The sequence below is a fragment of the Streptopelia decaocto genome (assembly GCF_964273445.1).
Source record: "Streptopelia decaocto genome assembly, chromosome: Z".
NCBI classification, from domain to species: Eukaryota; Metazoa; Chordata; class Aves; order Columbiformes; family Columbidae; genus Streptopelia; species Streptopelia decaocto.
The window spans coordinates 66,117,387-66,138,854 of record NC_138657.1 but is presented as its reverse complement, the minus strand read 5'-3'; the positions used below and the strand labels follow the sequence as shown (position 1 = coordinate 66,138,854).

General features: G+C 40.0%; 1 protein-coding gene across 2 annotated transcripts in view; it reads right to left on the bottom strand.

Annotated features, from left to right (window-relative positions):
- Nucleotides 1-20,149, bottom strand: part of AP3B1 (adaptor related protein complex 3 subunit beta 1) — a 155,231-nt gene extending 135,082 nt beyond the window's left edge. For both annotated transcript variants that reach the window (XM_082074286.1, XM_082074287.1), the window contains exons 1-3: nt 19,942-20,149; nt 6,703-6,778; nt 1,477-1,551 (exon numbers count right to left, since the gene is read on the bottom strand). In XM_082074286.1, the coding sequence (XP_081930412.1) occupies nt 1,477-1,551; nt 6,703-6,778; nt 19,942-20,072 (282 nt within the window). In that variant the 5' untranslated portion in view covers nt 20,073-20,149. The remainder of the gene's footprint in view (nt 1-1,476; nt 1,552-6,702; nt 6,779-19,941) is intronic.
- Nucleotides 20,150-21,468: the final 1,319 nt, after the last annotated feature.

Here is a 21,468-nt window from a genome sequence, read left to right as displayed (position 1 = left end):
TTGTCGAGTCAACTATAATTCTGATAGCTCTGCACTGTAGCTGGCAGTTTGTGCATAGTACTGGTAGTAAGCAGAGTAACATTTTCTTTATAAAACCTCTAGTTGTACAGCTTTCTAATGCAGTTGCTGCTTTAGATTTCCTTGAGCCACATAGTAAGCCTGTGTATTTAAACCCATCACAGTTGAATGCAATCTCTGTTTTTCAACTTCCAGGAAATTTGAATTTTCACTAGTCCAAGGTGAGGTTTTTTTTCATTTTCTTGCTTTCTTACAAGAAAAAAAAAATACAGAAGCAAGCTAGTTTGTGCGTCTAACTCCTGATACTGGGGCAAGAACAGACACATAGGCTGCTAAAATAAAATGGATGGTAAACAGCCTGAAAGAGAAACTTGTATTTCTGCTACTGTTTTTATGTATATCAATCCTGAAAACAATTACTAAATAAATCTTCTTTTAATTAAAAGTCACCCAATTTAGTGCAAGTTGAATAAATGTATTCAAGTAACTGGACTAAAAAAAATAACTCATATTGCAGATGATTGTGACTCAAGTTCTTCATCAGTTGCTTTTATAGGAAGTTTAATTTTTTTTTGTCTGCCTCTTCATACACTCCTTTCATAATTTTTCATACAAAATAAATTACTAAGGGCATATTCCAAAGATGCATGTATGACTGCAGCTTAAAGTCTCCATGTTACATAAAAGTAACCGAAAGATTTAAGATTACACTGCATATCAGCAAAAATTTCTTCTCTGCTCAAGATGGGACCTATCCCTCCCACAGTCCAAATAGTCACATCTCTCCAAAAGATCCTGAGATTTGAAGACTACTTTTCTGTAATCTTCTGTAATCACAGGCACTCACACTAATGAAGTACTAAACAAATTCTCTATACTAAATTATCAAAAAACCAACACTTAGGTATTGTGAAACAAAAAAAATTAAATGCAATTCATTAGTAACATCACGTTTTGTCTAACCACGAATTCATACAGACTTGTTTAACTGAGTTAAAGTGATCTCACTCTGCAATCCTAATCCTGAGACACTCCTTTTATAAATACACTACATGAGTAGAACAGTGAAAACTTTTTTACCCAGCTCTTACCTCTCAGCCTTGATCTGCCATAGATGTTTTCTAATACAATGTAGCACAATCCCTACTCAACCTTCACAAGCCACACAACATCTCAAATAAACTTCTCAGAATTACCAGCACACACTTCCACAAACTTTCTCTAATCAATCATTTTTTAAATGTAAATAGTTATTACTCCTCTCTCCAAATCAGCCAGTAGGTTCTTTATTTACATGTTAAATTATTACCACAATGCTGTCATTGAAATTAAACCCTGAAAAATTCTGTTAAAAAAATACTAGAGATTCTATGGTTCATGTTGAAGTCAGATACAAGTAAGTAAAGTTTTCATTAATAGATCTTCCATAGCAGTATGCTTAACAAGCTATACGAATACCTCAATATTTTTACTGGCAACATTCTTCACAACAGCAGGAAAGAGCTCAGAAGCATTTTTGCCTTTTGCAATCATCTGAAAAAAAAAAAAAAGAAAAATGGAGAGACAAATCTTGGCAATGTAGTAATATAATTTATTAGAGTCTTTCTGTTGTTTGTTTGTTTTTTTTTCCTAAAAAAGACAAGCATTTACTCCAGATCTGCATTTCAAGCCTGATTTCTATGAAGCTGAGAATAAAGTCTGATTTTTTTGTTAACTATTAGACTTTGCAGGATACTATCCATACAAAAAACAAAAAACAAACAAACAAAAAACACCCAAAACACAAAAAACAAACAAAACAAAAACAAACAAACAAAACAAACAAACAAACAAAACCCACAACACAAAACCAAAACCAACCAACCAAACAAACAAAAAACAACCACAAACCACAACACACACACACACCAACAACCCTGGCTGGTTATAAGTCTGGGGAACGGAATCAGCAAACTGGACTTTACCATATCAGATAGCACTTTTAATGCTTTAAAAATTACTTAAACCAAAGACCTTGCTAATCTTAAAAGCTTTACAAAATTACCTTTTGGGAGCTACTATGTGAAGAAAAAAAATAAATAAATCAGAAGTTATACAGGTTTTAAGTCCTGTTCCTCTTCACTGGAACAATCTTGGTGCACAACAGAATCAAGGAGAAAAAAAAAAAGAAAAAAAAAAAATCGACATCGCACTTTAAAACAAAACGAGGTTGTTTTCCATAGCAAGCTAAACACAAATGGCCTTAGACTGTTTATATGGAACAACAACAACAAAAATCAACAGGTAAAAGCAAGATCAGTCAGCCCACTCTGGGGTTTCAGATTTTTTTTTGTTGGTTGGTTTTCTGTTTGTTTTTCTGGGGTTTTGGGTTTTTTTGTTTGTTTGTTTGTTTTTAATGAAGAAAGTTTTCATATTTGATCTCAGAGAAATTTGAAACTAGGGCATGTAGTAAACAATAAAATTGTCTCAAAGAGCACAAATAACAAAACCTTAGTTTAACTTCAGCCCTTGTTTGAACAGTCTAAGGAGGGAGTTATTTATAAGAAACCAAGTATATGAGAAGGAATAAAATACTTCCATATACACTACAGCTGCACAACTCTCTTATATCTTAAATCTAATTCCAGCAGAATGTCTGCCAGTACTTCATGGTCATGCTGTAAGCCCTGGAATCTAATGCATGTGTTAGGTGAAGTTACAGTGCTTCTGAATGCAGACTCAGAGCACACCCAGCTACGGTCAAGAGCGGGATCCTGTCAGCCAAACACCAAGCTAATCAGAGAGGTTAAGAACTCACCAAGACAAGCAAATATGCAGGGATCCAACACAGGATCATGACATTTGCAACTGCAGTTACTGCTATTCAAAACCATCTCGCATCCCCACCATTCCACAACTTTATACAGCTGATTAAACTTCATATTCCTAACTCACAGGTCTGTGTATTTCACTGATAAAACATATTAAGAGCATGAAGAACTAGGATCTCATGCAACAAAAGCAAGAACACACAAAGCCAGGCAATATCTTGACAAACTGTATATTTAGAGAAGGTTAGAAGAAAGACACTAGAAACTAGAAAAAGAAAAAAGGTAGTTGTAATTCAAGGTATTACTGAGTAAGCCTTGCAAAAGGGTTTAATAGCGGCAGTCCAGCATGACATTTCAATTTAACCAACTATTTCTTGCAGCTGTATTAAAGCACAGGAAGTGACAAACTAAGAAGCAAGCACAATGTATGAGTTTCAATGGGGTTTAACTAAGAACCTAAATTACACCATGGCTGTCAGGTCTGGAGGATCTTTGTAATAAATTCCAGATTCAGAACGACCAGGGTCAACGAGAACTTAGTAGCAAGATGCACTGCAGAGAAGTATCATAGAATAAAATATTATCAATCATCTCATCTTGATGCAACAGGAGTTAGGATGATCCTTAGACTTCCCTGACAGGCTGTAACAGTATGACTCTATGCATTACTTGCATTATTTAACTGATCAACCATAATAGCTCCAGTGTACCATGTAAATATGTATTTAGGGTCTTTTAAGAGAGTGTATTTTGACTCATTAAGTCATAACTATTAGCGTAAATCCTCCTTTCCCATGGATCATTAACCTGAAAGAACATAATGGTTCTTTCCAAGACTAAGGTCTATCATGACGTTTTTGTTGCTGTGCCTAGACATTCTCCAATTGTGTATCTGGAGTTCCTGCACAGACAGAAACTTTCATTCTAGAAGAAGTGCTATTTAACATCAGGGTGTACTAAACTTTTTACTTTTCATGAAAGAGACAGACAGAGATGGCATGTGAATTTGTTTCCTAAATTTATGCTCCAAAACCTTTATGAGCAAAATCCCACCGAGATTTTTTTCCCAGATGTGAAGTTTAGACAGGTTTCAAGACCTGGCAACATGAGTACCTTGGTTGTTGTAATATCAGTGTATGTTTTAAAAGAAGTATCAGCTACTGTGTTCTCATGCATACAGTAGAATAAACTCAGTTCTGTATACACTTTGAATTAATTTCTAAACCAGCAGTGTTGCTTGTAATCTTCCAAGACTACCATTATTTTGTGCCATGCATGTAAGGAAGAAATAGAAAAAATAATATACTAACTAAAAAAAAAAAAAATTGATCATTAAAGTTACACATGCCTATCTGAGTGGAAGGTAGGTTTAGACATCTTCATGTAAGAGGGGGAGTGGAAAGATCAAAACTGGATTACTCCTAGGCTTGAAATTACATAGTTAAAAGTCACTCTCTGCAAGACAGATTTGTTTTTATTTGTAATGAATCTCCTTCTCCCCAGGAGAGAGTTTGGAAACCACCTTAGAGGAGGAAGAAGCAGCAAAAGGGGCTATAAGCGTTGTTATCCTGGTACTTTTCCATCACACCTACATGGACTAAGGAAGGTCTTGAAGTCTACTAGAAGAGTAAGAAAACTATTGTTATGCACAGCTTTTCGCCCTACCTAAAATTAGTGAAAATAAGCATTCCAGTGAGACATGTTAAACAATACTTCAACAACAGAGTTCCTTTTTCCACTAATAATAAGGCTAGAGGAAGCCTTTCATCTCTGGAGAACATATCTGATCCCTGAGAACTCTTTAGATGTAAGCACACAACTGGTAACCCATAGGGATTTTTGTGCCCAACAAGAATTTTATCACCACTGCCACAAGGCCTTGTGCTAATTGTGCAAGGTCCCAGTCCTGGCCTGTAAAGCTCACTGTCTGTCTGTTATGTGAACCAGAGGTTGGTACCAGGTGTCTGTTATGAAACACAGTTTAAACACAAGATAACAGCAAATACGTGGAAAATATAGAAGACGCTAAAAACAGCGAATCCAGGAATTCAAACAACTCACTTGTGGTCAAAAATAGTCAATCGTATGAGCTAGAAGGCTGTTTCTGCTTCAAGAAAAGAACCAGCTGCTTCAAGAAAAGAACCACCCAAGAAACAGAAGGTGTCTGCTGCTATCTTGAGGAGTAGTGTTCTTCCAGCATTTGGAATGGGGACTGAGAACTTACAGAAGGGCAAAAACCTGGAATTGGTAAGTGTAGGTGCAAAAGAAAGAGTGTGCTCAATTTAGTTCTGCCTTCCCTTGCTGAAGACCTCCTTGCCTGATCACCTAAGCTTAAGACCATCAAGGACCACAGCTAAGTACACATGTCCAGCTTTATGGTATCATATACTTCTGTTACAGGAAATTATAGAAAAAGTTGTTAAGAATTGCTTTGAATATGTAACCGTAGCAAGTATTTATAATAAGTGTATTTGCTTATTGTGCGCTCACAACGAGAGCATTGTCCATAGGAAGAAATGGGAAAAAAAATCTAGTAAAGCCTTGGTTTAAAATTTAAACCTGAATCAATTTAATAGCTTCTGATTCCCCCATATACATACATACACACATACATTCAGCTGCAACAGTCTCCAAATACAGATACAGATCTGGCCACCTTTTTGAAAAAGAAAACCAAGGGAAAAACAGATAACTCTCCCCAACCCTCCCACTCACACTAAAAGCCAGAAGAAAGATCTTTTCTGAGGGAATCAGAAGAATGTAAGTTACCACATGTTGAAACCATGACACGGTTTCTTGCAACAGCACCTCTGTATGCCAGACTCACACTAGTCAAACCCTGGGCAATTGCACATTGTGTTGGAGAAGAACAGCCAAGAAACCTTTCACCAAAAAAAACCCTTGATGTTATGAAATGGAGAAAAGAAAGCTGAGGGGAGACCTTACCACTCTATACAACTACCTGAAAGGAGGTTGTAGCAAAGTGAGTACTGGTCTCTTCTCCCACATAGCAAGTGTTAGAACAAGAGGAAACGGTCTCAAGTTGTGCCAGGGGAGGTTTAGATTGGATATTAGGAAAAACTTATTCCTGGAAAGGGCTGTCAGACATTGGAACAGGCTGCCAGGGAAGTGGTTGAATCACTGTCCCTGAAGGTGTTTAAAGGCCATGTAGATGAGGTTCTTAGGGACATGGTTTAGAGGCAGACTTGGCAGTTTTTACGTTAACGTTTGGACTCTATGATCTTAAGGGTCTTTTCCAAGCTAAATGATTCTATGAAATAGTAGCTGATAGGTTACCCAGATCTAATAGGTAATTGATTCTTTGGCAGGACTAGGATCAAAGGCAAAAGCAGAAGACAACCAGCTTGAGTAAAATTTTCATCACTAGGGGATACTGAAAGGAGAAATTGCTAGGTTTAGAGTTGGGGGAAAGACCATGATTGCATGATACAACCTGTACCTTATATAATCTAAAAAAGTAAAAATTGTAAACACAATTTGTCATTTTACTCCTACGAATTTCTGTTGTTTCTTGTCTGCTGAATTAAGGCAGCATTAGAGGCTCCTCTGAAGGAACCATTTCCTCTATAAGATCTCACCTCCCTACTGAAAATTGATATTTAAAGCCATATTGGCACTGTTACATAAACATTTTAAAATTATATGGCTGCACATATTGTGATAGTGCAATTTCTACACAAAATTCCAACATAAGGACTTCCTTAAATACCATTTAAAGATTCAAATGCTGAGTTGGTAGAGGATCTGTAAAACAAAAGCAGTATTCATATCCAAGAACTAAAAACAACAATGAAAAAGATACCCTAAGAAATAAAAGTAATAATAATAATAATAAAAATAAAAAAAACCATACCCCAACAATCCTTTTCATAGCATCCAGCTTTGCAGAATCTTTACTGCTTTCCAACATCTGTTTTAGGTCTTCATTTCTATGGTAGAAGCACAGTAAAACATCAATTAGAAAAAAGTAAAAAATAAAATCAGAATACTACTTTTATATTCTTGCATCAATTCAGCAACTTCGGGTGAAACACTGCCGCTTCTTGCTCACTTTTAAATTGTATTTGTTACCATGCCGGCCTTGTGTAATGAAGTGTTAGTAGAAGAATCTATCAGATTCCAACAATACTGCAAGACCATGCAACTTTAATCTGCTGTTAGCTGAAAGCTGAAGTCCTGAGGCAAGAGAAGAGCTCAATTTCATTCATTCACTCCTCACTTTTTGCCCAGTAAGAGCCACAATGTAATAGCCTGAGGCTGACATGTCTGTATTACAATACAATATCAGCTTACATATATCACCAAAAAGCCCAATAGCAGACTTCAGTATGGTCCAAATCTCAACGAGAATCAAGCATGTAACCTTAGGTTTTCATCTGCCTTTCTGGATTGTAAACTGCTGTCCCTTGTCCTCAGGATTAAAAGCCTCAGAACTATAGTACAATACATCTGTTCCACATGCCATAAGATTGATAGCTCAATGATTAGACACATGCAGTGTTCAAGCACTTTTTACAGCTGAAATAAAATTCCCACACAGAAATATTAAGTCAGCAAGGATGTCCTCTAAGAGATACAGCTTCTCATTAGCCACCACTAGTAAGAAACCTCACCATGCTTGGCTTTTTAGATGCAAAGGACAACAGTCTAATTGCATGTGTAGACTCTGAAAGTTTACAAAAAAGACTCTTTGAAGAAATAGCCTTTTGTAATGCCTAGGTTGCTCAAGTACTAAAAAATATGAAGCAAACAATGGCTCAAGAATGGATATTTGCAATATTAAAAAAAACTCCAAAAGCTTTCCAAGTTTACAAACCCTGTGAGTTTCCACATTGTAAAGGGCAACATAGAAATCCAGATCGAATTTCAAAAGTGAATGCGAAACCTAGATATATTCTGATTTATCATTGCCCTCAGAATTTCAGATGGGGAGGAAAAAGAGGTTTAAGCCAAAGCCAGAACTAGTTACAATGAGATAAAATGTTGCCATCCATTTCTTCATAAACCTTTAAACAGCATTTTTTACTACTTGCAAGGCATAGAGTCACTTTAATTAAGATTTTCCTTGTATTTTCAGACCCAGTACTGCATCTACCTGTGCCCCTCCTTGAGAAATTCACACTACCCACACAGTTCAGTATACATCCACAAACTTAAGAACCACAACCAGATGGGGAAAAAACCCAAACACCATTTGTTCCTAATAAGCCAAAAGAAAAACATGCAAAATTAAGGATGCAGATACCTACAAGCAACTTCCAATTTAAGTCTAACCGCTTTTTCAAAACGAAGTGTTTTGTGAAATACAGGATCAAGTAGCAAAAATAGAGGAAGTAACACAGCAGCAGATTCAAGTACATGCTGAAGACTACCTCCCAGAACACAGGAATGACAAAAGCATTCAGTTATCACAGGATGACTGAGTTACCAGTGTAAAAAATATTTTTTTCAAAAGGCAAAAGGTGAATTTTAGACATAAAGACAGAATAAAGAAGTATCTAGTAATGAAATGTACTTCTAACTGCTTCGAGAAAATATTCCATCACACATTTCAAATTAAAACATTTTGAAATGTTAACAGCTAAGATACAAACCAGAGAAATTAAGACATGAAGACCTGGTTACAGCCTTCATTTCATAAGAGAAATGCACCACCATGGAAAAAAATACCAATAAATAAAAAATAAAAAACTACAAGTTCTTGATGAATCCATTTGGAAATTAATTGCTACATGAACTGATGTATTTCTTTCAATCTTTTCTAAAAATTATAATCTGGTATTAGCAAGCATTACATACTTACAGAGTAAAATATTGTTCCAGATATTCATATGGATCAGGATCAGCAGCAGCAAGCCTTTTTTCTTCTACGGTTAGATATGGCTTCAGTGTAACCTCAAAGTTTTGCCCTTTAAGAGCAGATTTAATAGTGCAAGACACCTCAATTATTTTACCCAGCACTGTAGAATTCTGCTCCATTCTTTCAAGTACAGTATTAAAAAAAAAAAACAACAAAAAAACACACACACTCAACCCAGCTTGCCTGCTGAGACTGAGGTCTACTTAAAAAAGAAAATCTTATTAAGTAACAGGATACCCACTCCCTTGCTGTTTCAACTTCTAGAAACAAATATCCTACACAGATTTCAAAGGTCATTTCCCTCCAAAAACAACTCTTATCAGCAGCCTCAATGAACAATGGGAAAGGCAAATGCATTGCAGTCTTTCATAATATAATTTATTTTACAGTACAAAAATATTGTCATCTTCCAAGCATCAAGAAGATGTAAGGGAATTTCAATCCTTAAGTAAAATCCCTTAGAACAGAAAGCATATATGCAAGCTTCACACTGCTGTTCATGCTTCTATATTAATTAGTTATTCTGAAGTGACAGATCTTCAGTACACAATGTTAGACAAATAACTTCTTTATCACCTATGTTCACTTGCCAGGAGCTCAGGAACATGCAAGCAACCCTCCAGCTGCATCAATACCTTGGCCTCTCCCCACTAAAGCTTTGAGAGTAATTCTGGCTTAACAGAGTCAGGTACATATTACAGATGACAGAAATATAAGCTTTATTACTTCAGCAGCAAAACCAGGTTTAAGGAAGCCTAATATAATAGTTGATAAATGATATGGAGCTATATGAACCAGGACAGTAATGGTTCAACAACAGTAGGTGCAAAAAAGCCTTTGTAAGAGTAAATAAATAGTCTCTGAGCCCATTTTTCCTACGAGCAAGAAGGGCTCAAATGACTGAGAGGGGGAAAAAGAAGAGTCCCACTTGTTTCCCTGTATTCCCCAGCTGCAGTTGAGTGTCTCAACCTCTATATATAATACAGCCCCACTGTCCTAAAAAGTTGCTAGTTGAAAGCACTGGTATGGACTATAATTAGAAATATTATACCTATATACAATATGAATAGGATATGAAATACAATATTTTTTTTTTTATAGCATCTACCCAAAAAAGGCAATGAGCCAATTATTAATATATTAAGGAATCAGTACTAAGCCGCCTCTGTAATCTTTACCACCACAGGTTTGTATTCTTCAATAAAAGAATTTGAAAGGTAAGAGATTGTAAATTAGGAGCGCAAAATCATTGTCTAACTTACTCTCATGGCAAGCATCAAACATGACAGACCCGTGACGATACAACATGATCGAAATCACAGAACACATCCAGAATAATACATTCTCATTAAATTACTGGTCAAATATTAAAAGGAGGAAGATGATTTCTAACTTTCTTCTAGGTTTTCATGTTTTATGATCATAGCCTTTAAGAGATATGCTACTTTTGTCTTTCTGCCTCAAAGCACTGCTTTCTTCATATGCCTTTGCACCACTTCTGGATACAACAGGGTGTGGATATGACAGGGTCTATGACAAGCCTACCAGTTAGTAGTATTCTTACAGATATTACTGTAAAAAAGTAAATAAAAACTAATGGTTAGATTTTTCTAGTTCTCATTCTCTTTCATGCTCCATCTGCTCCCCTGCCATAAAAACAAACAACAAAACACAAACAACAAAAAGCCACCACACTACACAAACTACACCTTTCAAAAATACCACCCCAATGCACCAAAATAAGAGCAAAAGTACCCCAAAACACCTAGCTGGCAGCCAAGAGAACTGCCAAACTATTTTAACAGCCTGGAGTCTCATGTGAGAAAGGACCCTGAGCATTACTCTTCATGCTGATTATAGCAAACAGCAACTAAACAACTCTGACTACGCCATACTCTTGTTAGCACACACTTGGTCACTGAAATGGCATCTTGCTCAGATTAAGACTATGATTTCAGATTCTGCTAAGCAGCATTACCCACTTATACAGGGGGGAAAAAAAAAAAAAAAAAAAAAGAGAGTCGGCACAACTGCACATGACGGAGGTTTAAACCAACCATGTCAGGGATAAATCTGGGCCTCACTCTCAGCTACTTTGTCTTCTCATAGTAACTATCACAAACCTTTAATTACATTAAACTAATTCATAATCTGTAGCACATAATTTGCCACTGCACCTACCTATTCTGAACAACTGTTGTTAAGAGAACACTTACTCCACCCTGATAAGATACACACTTATTCTATCCCCTTTTTAGCCACAACTCCAATGTACCCAGCTACTTAACAAAGTCACTCACTTATCATAATGCTTTCTTTGTAAAAAGGAGAAGTTTCATAGGTATCAAAACTGCAACAGAAGCCCAGGAGGCAATGCAACAATTATGCTTTAGCTACAAAATCTTTACTCCTGGAAGTTTATCAGCCGCTGTGTTACAAACTACCAATTTAATTCTGATTCAACATGCGGTCTGTATGCCCCAGAACCTGGGAACAGTTTTAATCACCTCTAAGAAGGGAGAGGGAATTTTAAACAAATGAACTTGTGGTGAGAGACAGTCTCTGTACACAAGGACAGCACTGTGTCACTGCAAGATAAGATATAGGAAATGGCAAATCTACCACAGAGGAGGTAGCAAGCTTCACCAGTTCTGATAGTATGGAACCATCTGTTATAGAACAAAAGTTACAGAAATCCCATTGAAGAGAGTTTTAATAATGCATATCTTCTTTAAAGTTCTCCATCCCCTGCATGCTTTCAGTTACACAGTATCAGCTGAATTGTTCTTGTGTTCAAAGTCTTTAAGAGACTTCAGTCTGGGTAACATATTTTAACCGCAGCATACTGACTTTTTTTTTTGCCTGCAGAACAACAAAATGTTCCAATGTGAAGTTTGAAATACTATGAATGTTACCAGGTTGGAAGTAAAAAATCCACACTGACAGAGCACCTTAACCTTTGGTCCTGGCACCTGAGTAGTAACAAAGTCCTATAGAAGGTCCTGTGTGACCCCATAAAATTAAAAAGAATAATAATAAATATATATATATATGTATAAAAATTTAAAAAAATCAGATTTTTTACATTTTACTGGCACTGCAAAATCCTTAAATGGGCTTATTCTAGCTCAGCCTATTGTTTAAACTGCAAACAATTTTGAATTTAACGCTTAAAGAGGATCTGTAAATAGATTTCAGAGCCATAGAACATGGAAGCTAAAATGGCAGCAAATACATGCTGCAATTTGAGTTTATTTTGCTGTTGATTTGGGGTCTTCTTCTAGCAGAAAACTAAGAAATCTCAGTTTCACTGTTTCATTCTATACCACAAACTGTTTGAATGACATCTTGTGGTGCTATTCAGTATTGCCACCCTCTTCCATTATAACACTACTTATATTTATTGCCAATTTACAACACCAACAAAGAATTCAACTATTACTTCAAGGGAGACTCAAATCATTTGGCTATGAGTGTAGCTGCAGTATGGTTTAAAGAGAATCTGAGAAAAGAAGTAATCTATATCCTCTTCAGTCACCCCTAATTTTTCAATGTGAAAAACAGGCATACTGCCCAAAAAACAGACTTGGTAGTTTTAAAGGATAAACTACAGAGATGTGAGGAAAACCAGGATGACTGTAGTATCCTGTAAGGCTGAGAACCACAGAGAAGAACACTAGTTATAGTCTGACAAGCAACATAATTTAACTCATTTAATGACTGCTTTGCCACTAGTTTATCAAGCACTTGCCATCTGGATAGTTTAGGTACAGTCTCATCTTTGTCAGTGAGGAAACATACAGAGAACAGTAAAGTTAAAACTGAATAAAACATCTTCCCAGTTCCCTGTTGTGAAATTACAATACCTGAACAATGTTTGAGTAACCCAGTGCATGAACACCTGTTAAGTTGCTGCCCACCACTAACATCAACACAGATACGTAGACAACCTACATTTCAGAAGTTCTAACCAGATGGATGCTACTATGACAGAGCAGTTTGAAACCCTTTCTAGAGAGGACTGTGATTTAATCTAAGATTATCTGTCATCAGTAGAGTGGTCATATACACTACTTCACCCAGCAACAAGAAAAGATGAAAAGTACCAGTCTTGCAATCCCACTGCATAGGATCTTTTCTGACAGTGTCCACACCTCCAATGCTGCAGGGAAGCTTCTGAGAGAGAAAAATCTTCCTTGCTGGCAGAGATGAGTTTCCTGAAGGCTGAAGAAGTGGCACGTGAGGTGATGCTACCACTGAAGTGGTCATGTCAATTTACAGCCTGTCTTGAGGGCAATAATCAGAATTTGCAGATATTTGCATAACACTTTGCAGCATTTGATAGTTGTGAAGAAATTGTGAGAGTGAGAAGCAGTACTTTTCAGCTTTCCCGAAAATGGTGGGAAGAGACTTATTTTAACGATATCACCACAAAGGTGGCACTGTCACTGCCAGAACCTACAACAGTGTTAGCATATACATATATACCACAGAATCACAGAATGGCTGGGGGTGGAAGTGACCTCTGGAGATCATCTCGTCCAACCCACCTGCTAAAGCAGGTTCACCTAGATCAGATCACACAGGAATGTGTCCAGGTGGGTCTTGAATGTCTCCAGAGAGGGAGATTCCACAACCTCTCTGGGCAGCCTGTTGCAGTGCTCTAGCAACCTCAAAGTAGAGAAGTTTTTCCTCATATTCAGATGGAACTCCTGTGCTTCAGTCTGTGCCCATTGTCCCTCAACCTGTCACTGGGCACCACTGAAAGGTGTCTGGTCCCACCCTCTTGACATCCACCCCTGAGATATTTAGAAACATTAATGAGACCCCCTCTCAACGTTCTCCAGGCTGAACAGATCCAGCTCTCTCAGTCTTTCCTCATAAGAAGGGTACTCTAGGCCCCTTGTCATCTTTGTAGCCCACCACTGGACTCCCACCAGTAATTCCTTGTCCTTCTTAAATTGGGGAGCCCAGAACTGGACGCAGTACTCCAGATGTGGCCTCACAAGGGCAGAATGGAGCAGGAGGAGAACCTCCCTCGACCTGCTGGCCACACTCTTCTTAATGCACCCCAGGTACCATTGGCCTTCTTGGCCACAAGGGCACATTGTTGACTCATGCTCAAACTGTTGTCGACCAGAACTCTTAGGTCCTTCTCTGCAGAGCCGCCTTCCAGCACATCCACCCCTAAACTGTACTGCTGCCTGGGGTTATTCCTCCCCGGGTGCAGAACCCTACACTTGCCCTTGTTGAACTTCATCGGGTTCTTCTCTGCCCAATCTTCCAGCCTCTCCAGGTCTCGCTGAATGGCAGCACAGCCTTCTGGTGTGTCAGTCCTTTCTCCCAGTTTGGTATCATTAGCAAACCTGCTGAGGGTGCACTCAGTCTCTTCATCCAGGTCAGTGATGAATAGGTTGGACAGGACAGGACCTAATACTGACTGAGGATATTGTGAGGGATGGTGTCAAAAGCCTTGGTAAAATCAAGGTAGACAACATCCACTGCTTTCCCTTTGTCTACCCAGCCAGTCATACCATCATAGAAGGCTATCAGGTTGGTCAAACGTGATTTCCGTTTGGTGAACCCCTGCTGACTACTGCTGACTACTTCTTTTCCTCCACGTGCTTGGAGATGATGTCCAGATAAGTTGTTCCATCCCCTTTCCAGGGATGGAGGTGAGGCTGACTGGCCTGTAGCTTCCTGAGGTCCCTTCCAATCTCTAACATTCTGTGATTCTTGCCCTTTTTAAAGACTGTAGTGATGTTGGCTTTCCTCCAGTTCTCAGGCACCTCTCCTGTTCTGCAAGACTTTTCAAAGATGACGGAGAGCAGCTTAGCAATAACGTCTGCCAACTCCCTCAGCACTCATGGGTGCATCCCATTGGGGCCCATGGATTTGTGGATGTCCAGTTTGTCCAAACAATCTCTAACCTGGGCCTCCTCAACCAAGGAAAAGTCTTCCTTTCGCCAGACTTTATCTCCAGTCTCTAGGGTCTTTGACTCCTGAGGGCTGGTGTTAGCAGTAAAGATGGAAGCAAAGAAGGCATTCAGTAACTCTGCCTTCTCTATATCACCCATCACCAGCACCCTCCGCATTCAGCTGCAGGCCTACATTTTTGCTAACCTTCCTTTTGCTGCTAATGTACTTGAATACGCCCTTCTTGTTGTCCTTGACATCCCTGAACAGATTTGCTTCCATCTGGAGCTTGGCCTTCCTCACCATATCCCTGCATACTCTAACAGCCTCGTTATATTCCTCCCAGGTGGTCTATCCCTTTTTCCACATTACATAAACATCCTTCTTCCACCTGAGTTTGGACTCGAGTTCCTCATTCATCCATGTGGGCTTCTTACTCCTCAGGTGGCCCACAACTTTTACTTGATTTCTCCCTTGTAGGGATGCATTGGTCTTGAGCTTGGAGGAAGTGACGTTTGAATATCAGCCAGCTCTCATGGATGATCCTACTTTTTAGAGCACTATCCCATGGGATTCTTCCAAGCAGGACCTTGAAGAGGCCAACATTTGCCCTGCTGAAGTCCATGGGTTTGGTCCTACTTATTGTCCATATCGTAGGTCCACAAATCTTTATATGCCAAAAGAACTCTGGTTTTCTCAAAGTAAGAAAACTACCACGGAGTGGTACAGACAAGGACAGTCTTCAGAAAAGCATAACTAAGAAACTCTGGAATTTCTTGCAAGTGTCATCTTTATGGCTTTATGTTCTAACAGTCTTACAGAAATGTATTTTTAATGCCATTCAGGATGCAGATCACAATAAGTGTCTAGGGCAAATATGACAGCATAATAAATACGCAGAAACCACAGTGAAGGCCTTAAACTATAAAACTTGCCTTTCTGAGGAATAAAATAAGCCTCAAAAAATTTTAATGACTACATTACAGAGAATCACAGCAAATCAGCAGTTTGTGCCAAGTGCATGGCAATAAGAATGTATTTACTGTGTGTCACTTCCCATCAGATCTGACCGATTTCAGCTGGAGAAGTGCTCTGCAATAGCACGCCCATGTTCATATAGTGCATTTAGTTCCTGTCCTGGTGCTGACTACAGGGTTCAGATTTCATCTTGTAGAGTCATCAGTTCATGCAAACCATTCATCTTTGCTGGCTTGTACACCCTACCCAAACTGGCATATCACCATATTAGTGGGCATAATGCCATTATAACAGATGGGGAAACAAAGTAGCAGTGCCAATGAGCTAGTGGATGCATCAAGTTTGAATATTAGGACTGGAGTCTCCTCCAAGAATTTCACAAATGGCAGTCTATGTACATACAACCTTTCCATGACTGGTGGAACAGGATATGCCGAGGCAAAACTTGATCGATTTAAGACTACAAGAACATCTCTGGCAGCTGTTGAAAACAAGTTTTTGACTCTGATGAACTTGGAAAAGTCTCCTGCACAGAGAATTGGGGAATGAGTATCTTAATGAAATCAACACCTTAGATCAGCTCTCTGCAAAACAGGCTTGCAAATCTCAGGACAGAAAAAAAAAAAAAAAAAAAAGGGTTTGCAGCCCTGCCAAATTTTCTGATGAATAGCTCAACAGAATGCATAAGCCAGATCTGCAGAAAAAATATCTAATAAATTACAAATGTATTTTGTTTGGCAGGAATATAGTTTAAAGATGCAAATCAGTAAAGGTGAAAATGCATGTTATAAATTTTTCCATCTGCTTCAATACTGTACTTATCAATTGATATCTACCAACACTACTCATGTGATTAACCTGTAAGTTTTTACATTTGGTTTAGGTACAGCAATAGCTAGTTTTATTGCTGAAATTGTAAAATTTCAAATAACTAAACATTATTAGATTGTAATATTACATGCAGATAAATATTGTTCAAAATGCAATCAATATAGATGAAAATTTTCTGTTCATCTGCCATTAAGCATAGGCAGTAATAGCTGCACCCTAATGCAGACAATTAACATGGATCCCATGTTATTAATTAGCTTTCCATGTTCTCTTAAAAGTTGGAAGGTAGTTAGACTTTTCATCCCTCTTCATAGAGCAATACTGTAAATATAAAAACATCCTATTAACTTAGGTGACGTGCATCACATAGTAACTCTCTACAACATACAGGTGGTTTTGACAGCCTTCCAAGTAGGCAGGACTTACTTCATGGATTTCATCAATCTAGACCACAGAGAAATAACCTGAGGTCCACAGGCTGGATTCAGCTTGTCCATAAGACTTACATGATCCCTTAGCTCTTACTAATTCTCTGCTGAAAACTCCTGTTAAGGGCAAAAACTTCTCTGCCAACCATTTCCATTATTCAGGTGGCCCACAACTTGATCCTTTTTCTTATTTTCCAAACATGTGGGGGGCAACTGAATGGAGTACATCTGGAGCACCTACAGAGACCTACGTCTGGAAGATAACCAGTTCACAGGCAAGTGTCAGACTACCTACCAGGATACATTAATAAACTCCTAAAATGTAACTATTAACATACAAGTACAGCTCATGTGACAAGTGTGGAAGAAGAAGAGGAAAAGGAGAGAAACAGTACCTCCAGCCACGCAGTGGGGCCCATTCTGCACAAGAAAGTTTAGACTGACTCATCTCAGGTACTTAAGATCTTTTAATTATTCAGTTACTTAGACATTTAACAGAATCAACAGAAAGCTTCCATCCACTGAACATGAGATCCACCTCTGACATATTTGAAGTGATCTAACTAACCAAAAGGCTTTTTTAAAGCAATACATACCAAATAGGCAAGTTATATTTGTCTCTTTATTCCACTTGTCATAGGCTGTTCTACACAATAAATGCTGAAAGATCAAAGACAGTTTATCCTAATAAACTACTTGTTTACTTCAGAAGTATTTTGGCTTACTTCCTCTTCATGACAAACAGGATAAGACAGACAACACAAAGAGACTTTAATTTTTTAAATAAAGTGTTTACATCAATACCTTGATATTTATACTTTAACCACACAATATTATTAACTGGCAACAGGCAAGTGCAGGTCTCTGGTTCAACAGTTACCGGACTGGTCCAACAGTCCAGCAACATTCTGGGCCACGTATTGTATATATGACCCTCTGCTGAGAAGGAGTACTTCTTGCACCATCATTAGGTCTAAGGCAGAATCCACCTCCCTCAGCAATAAAAAGTTTGCCAAGCACTGAAACACCACAGTGATATGGGACATAAGCATACCTAACATCATATTTAGCAGTGTTGAATGACAATCAAGAGAGGTCCAGCAAACTAACTCTGAAAAGCCACAGCAGTAATTTTATCTTCACTGGTGGAATACTCCACGGTCCCCACACTTTAGAAAACAGAGACACATCTTGTACTTTTCTGTAGGGAGGGATGAGTTCTGCCCAGTTCAAAGAACACAAAACCAAACCACCAAAACATATGATGCTCTCCATATGTGGGCTACACAGTCCCTGTTCTGAGAAGAGTTCCATTTCTGCTCTAAGGAAATTTTGTTTGCTTCTCAATAAGGACTTTTTTGGCTATTACCAGCGTGGACTATATAACACACATGCTATTTGCTTGATAAAAGACTACTGCATTTTCCAAACAGACTGCAACACAGTCTGCTTTTCTAATAATAAACCTCACTTGTAGTCCAGTGGCTTTTTCACACTACACAAAATCCACCATCCTCCCTGCACAGTGTCTGTTTCTCAACTGTCCAATCCATACTCAGAGCTCACCCACACAGGTCTGAATCATGGATAACTTCCTGTTTCAACAAGAACTTCTTTTCCAGCTACAAAAGGCCATAGAGATCAATGCCTGCTGTCTTCTCAAGCCCTTCCTTTAGAGGATGGGTCTTCCCTCCTGTAAGTGTAAGAATAAGCCTGAAGGAGCAATCGATAAGGCATGTATACATTTCACAAGCTATTTTGGTTCTTCAGTATTGAAAGACAATCATATACACACATGTACAAAACATATCAGGACACTGGGCAGCCTCAGGTAGAATTTGTCACTTCAGCTTCTCCATTTGATAAAACATAGAGAGCTATACTTCACCTGCAAAAAAGTCTGAAGTCTAGGATTAAATGAGTTATGTAGAGACTTATGGCCATGACCAATGATCAGAGTACACCCCTCTGTGGAAAAGAAGCAGCAAAACAATTGTTAAGAAATAAAGTGCCAAGTTATTTCTGTGGAAGGGGACAAGAAAAGAAGGGTGCAAACAACTTAAATCAGCTACAACACACAAGTCAGCAGAGGGGCACCTATGCTAAAGTAGCAAAGATCTTAACTGGAACAGAATGAAAAAGCAAAGTATTACTGAAATAGCAGAGGAAGAGAAATGTGACTTGTCTGGCTGAAGAGGCCTACCATCTGCTGTTTCACAGAGCTAAGTATCAGAGTGACAGCAGCTTCATGTTGCTGTAATTTACTTTGGTGTGGCACAAAAACAAACACATCAGTTGAGGTTTCTAGAGCATGGATGTTCTCTTTGTGCAGAACAATCAAAGTGAAGAAGTAGTGATTGATTTTCTCATGTACATGAGACCTTAGTTTACGGTGCTTTTTATTGGTTGCTCTCCGAATAGATTTCCAATTTGTTGTAGGGTACAATTCCAGCTTAGCAAACCCCTTGATCCTCCCATTTAGACACTTTTTTTTTTCTCTCCAATTCACTTTTCCTTTAAGGAACTGAAGGCTTTCTGTGCCTGTGCATTTCAGCTCTGGGAGATTTTTTTCCCTTCTCCACTTCCTCGTTTTGACTTGTGACTGAGACACAACACTGTTAACACCCACCTCAAGTGGGCCACTTTACCATGATCAACTACATTTCCAAACACAACTCCCACAGATACTTCCAAGGACTTTTTTTTTTTTTTTTTTTAAATAAGTTTCGAGACAAAATTGAACTAATGCCAGTGTGGTTAGGTACCAAAAGCGGGGCGGGGGAATGTTTAGCGCTTTTTCAAACAAACCAACCAAAAAACTTTACAGGTTACCTATTCCACTATGAAGACCTCAAAGGTGAGCAAGCAAACTTTCCCAACGAGTCACCAGTGAGTAGAAGCGGCGAAACGAGGCACCGCTTCCCCGGCACGGTCCCCGGAGCTGCCCCTTGCCGAGAGGAGACCCGAGCCCGCACTCCTCCCGCACCGCCCCAGGGCTGGGATCGCCAGCCCCGCACTGGCCACCGCGCCCCCGCCCAACAGCCCCGAGCGGGCCCGAGGAACGGGCCGCCCCCCTTACTTCTTGGTGTCGCTGCTGAAGAGCCCGAAGGCCGCGGGAGCCGAAGGCGTCGTGGTGGGCGCTGCCTCCTGCACCAGTTCGGGCGCCGCCTCTCCCCCCTGCTCGCTGTAGCTGAGCCCGTTGCCGAACATGTCACCGCCACCGCCGCTCCCTGCCCGCTCCGCCAAACTTACCCGCACGGCGCGGCTCGGACCGCCCCCCGGAAGCGGCGGGCACGCGCCAGCACGGCGGGGCGGGCGGGTCACGTGGCGGGAGGAGGGAGCCAACCGGCCGGGGCGGAACTCGCGCGAGCGGCCTGCAGGGCCCGGGCGGTCCCGCCGGCGAGAGGCGCGAGCCCGGCCCCGGGGCGAGAGGAGGCGGTTCGCTCCCGCCGCAGGAGCGCGCGCCGGGCCTGCCCGCGGCGGACACAGCCGGGCTGCTGGGGAGACCCGCTCTGCTGTGCCCGGGCACAGCCGTACACGACACCGAGTAGGGCAACAGCATCAGGCTGCCTGTTGCTCCGAGTAATCACAGAATGGCAGAATGTCAGGGATTGGAAGGGACCTCTAAAGATCATCCAGTCCAATCCCCCTGCCAGAGCAGGAACACCCAGATGAGGTTACACAGGAATGTGTCCAGGTGGGTTTTGAATGTCTCCAGCAAAGGAGACTCCACAACCCCCCTGGGCAGCCTGTTCCAGTGTGTGTCACCCTCACTGAGAAGAAGTTTCTTCTCAAATTTAAGTGGAACCTCCTGTGTTCCAGTTTGTACCCATTACCTCTTCCTATCATTGTTTGCCACCGAGAAGAGCCTGGCTCCATCCTCATGACACTTACCCTTTGTATATTGATAACCATTAATGAGGTCACCCCTCAGTCTCCTCCAAGCTAAAGAGACCCAGCTCCCTCAGCCTTTGTGCATAAGGGAGATGCTCCACTCCCTTAATCATCTTTGTTGCCCTGCACTGGACTCTTTCCAGCAGTTCCCTGTCCTTCTTGAACTGAGGGGCCCAGAGCTGGACACAATATTCTAGATGGGGTCTCACCAGGGCAGAGTAGAGGGGAAGGAGAACCTCTCTGGACCTACTAACCATCCCCCTTCTAATACAGCCCAGGATGCCATTGGCCTTCCTGGCCACAAGGGCACAGTGCTGGCTCATGGTCATCCTGCTGTCCACCAGAACCAGTCCCTATTACAGATTTACTTGCTTGCCAGTAAATGTCAATACCTCATGCTGACCTCCACACTCACTGTAGTAGTGAGATAGTCCTGACTAACAGCAGAAGGAAGGCCATGAAATGTAGAAGGATAATAAGAAGTGGTCTGAGGACAGTTTATCTTAATTTCTTTTCACAATCTTATTTTCCTATGTGCATCTTTCCGCCCCACTCCCAGTGTCTGTGGAACAATCTGTTCATTAAAATGTTCTTCTATCCATCTCCTGACATAACTTACATTAGTGGAGTCCAACCTTTTCATCCTGGGACCTGAACTCATTTCCCAAAGGTTACAGTTCTCAATCAATGCTTTTTATCTTGCAGAGGGGAA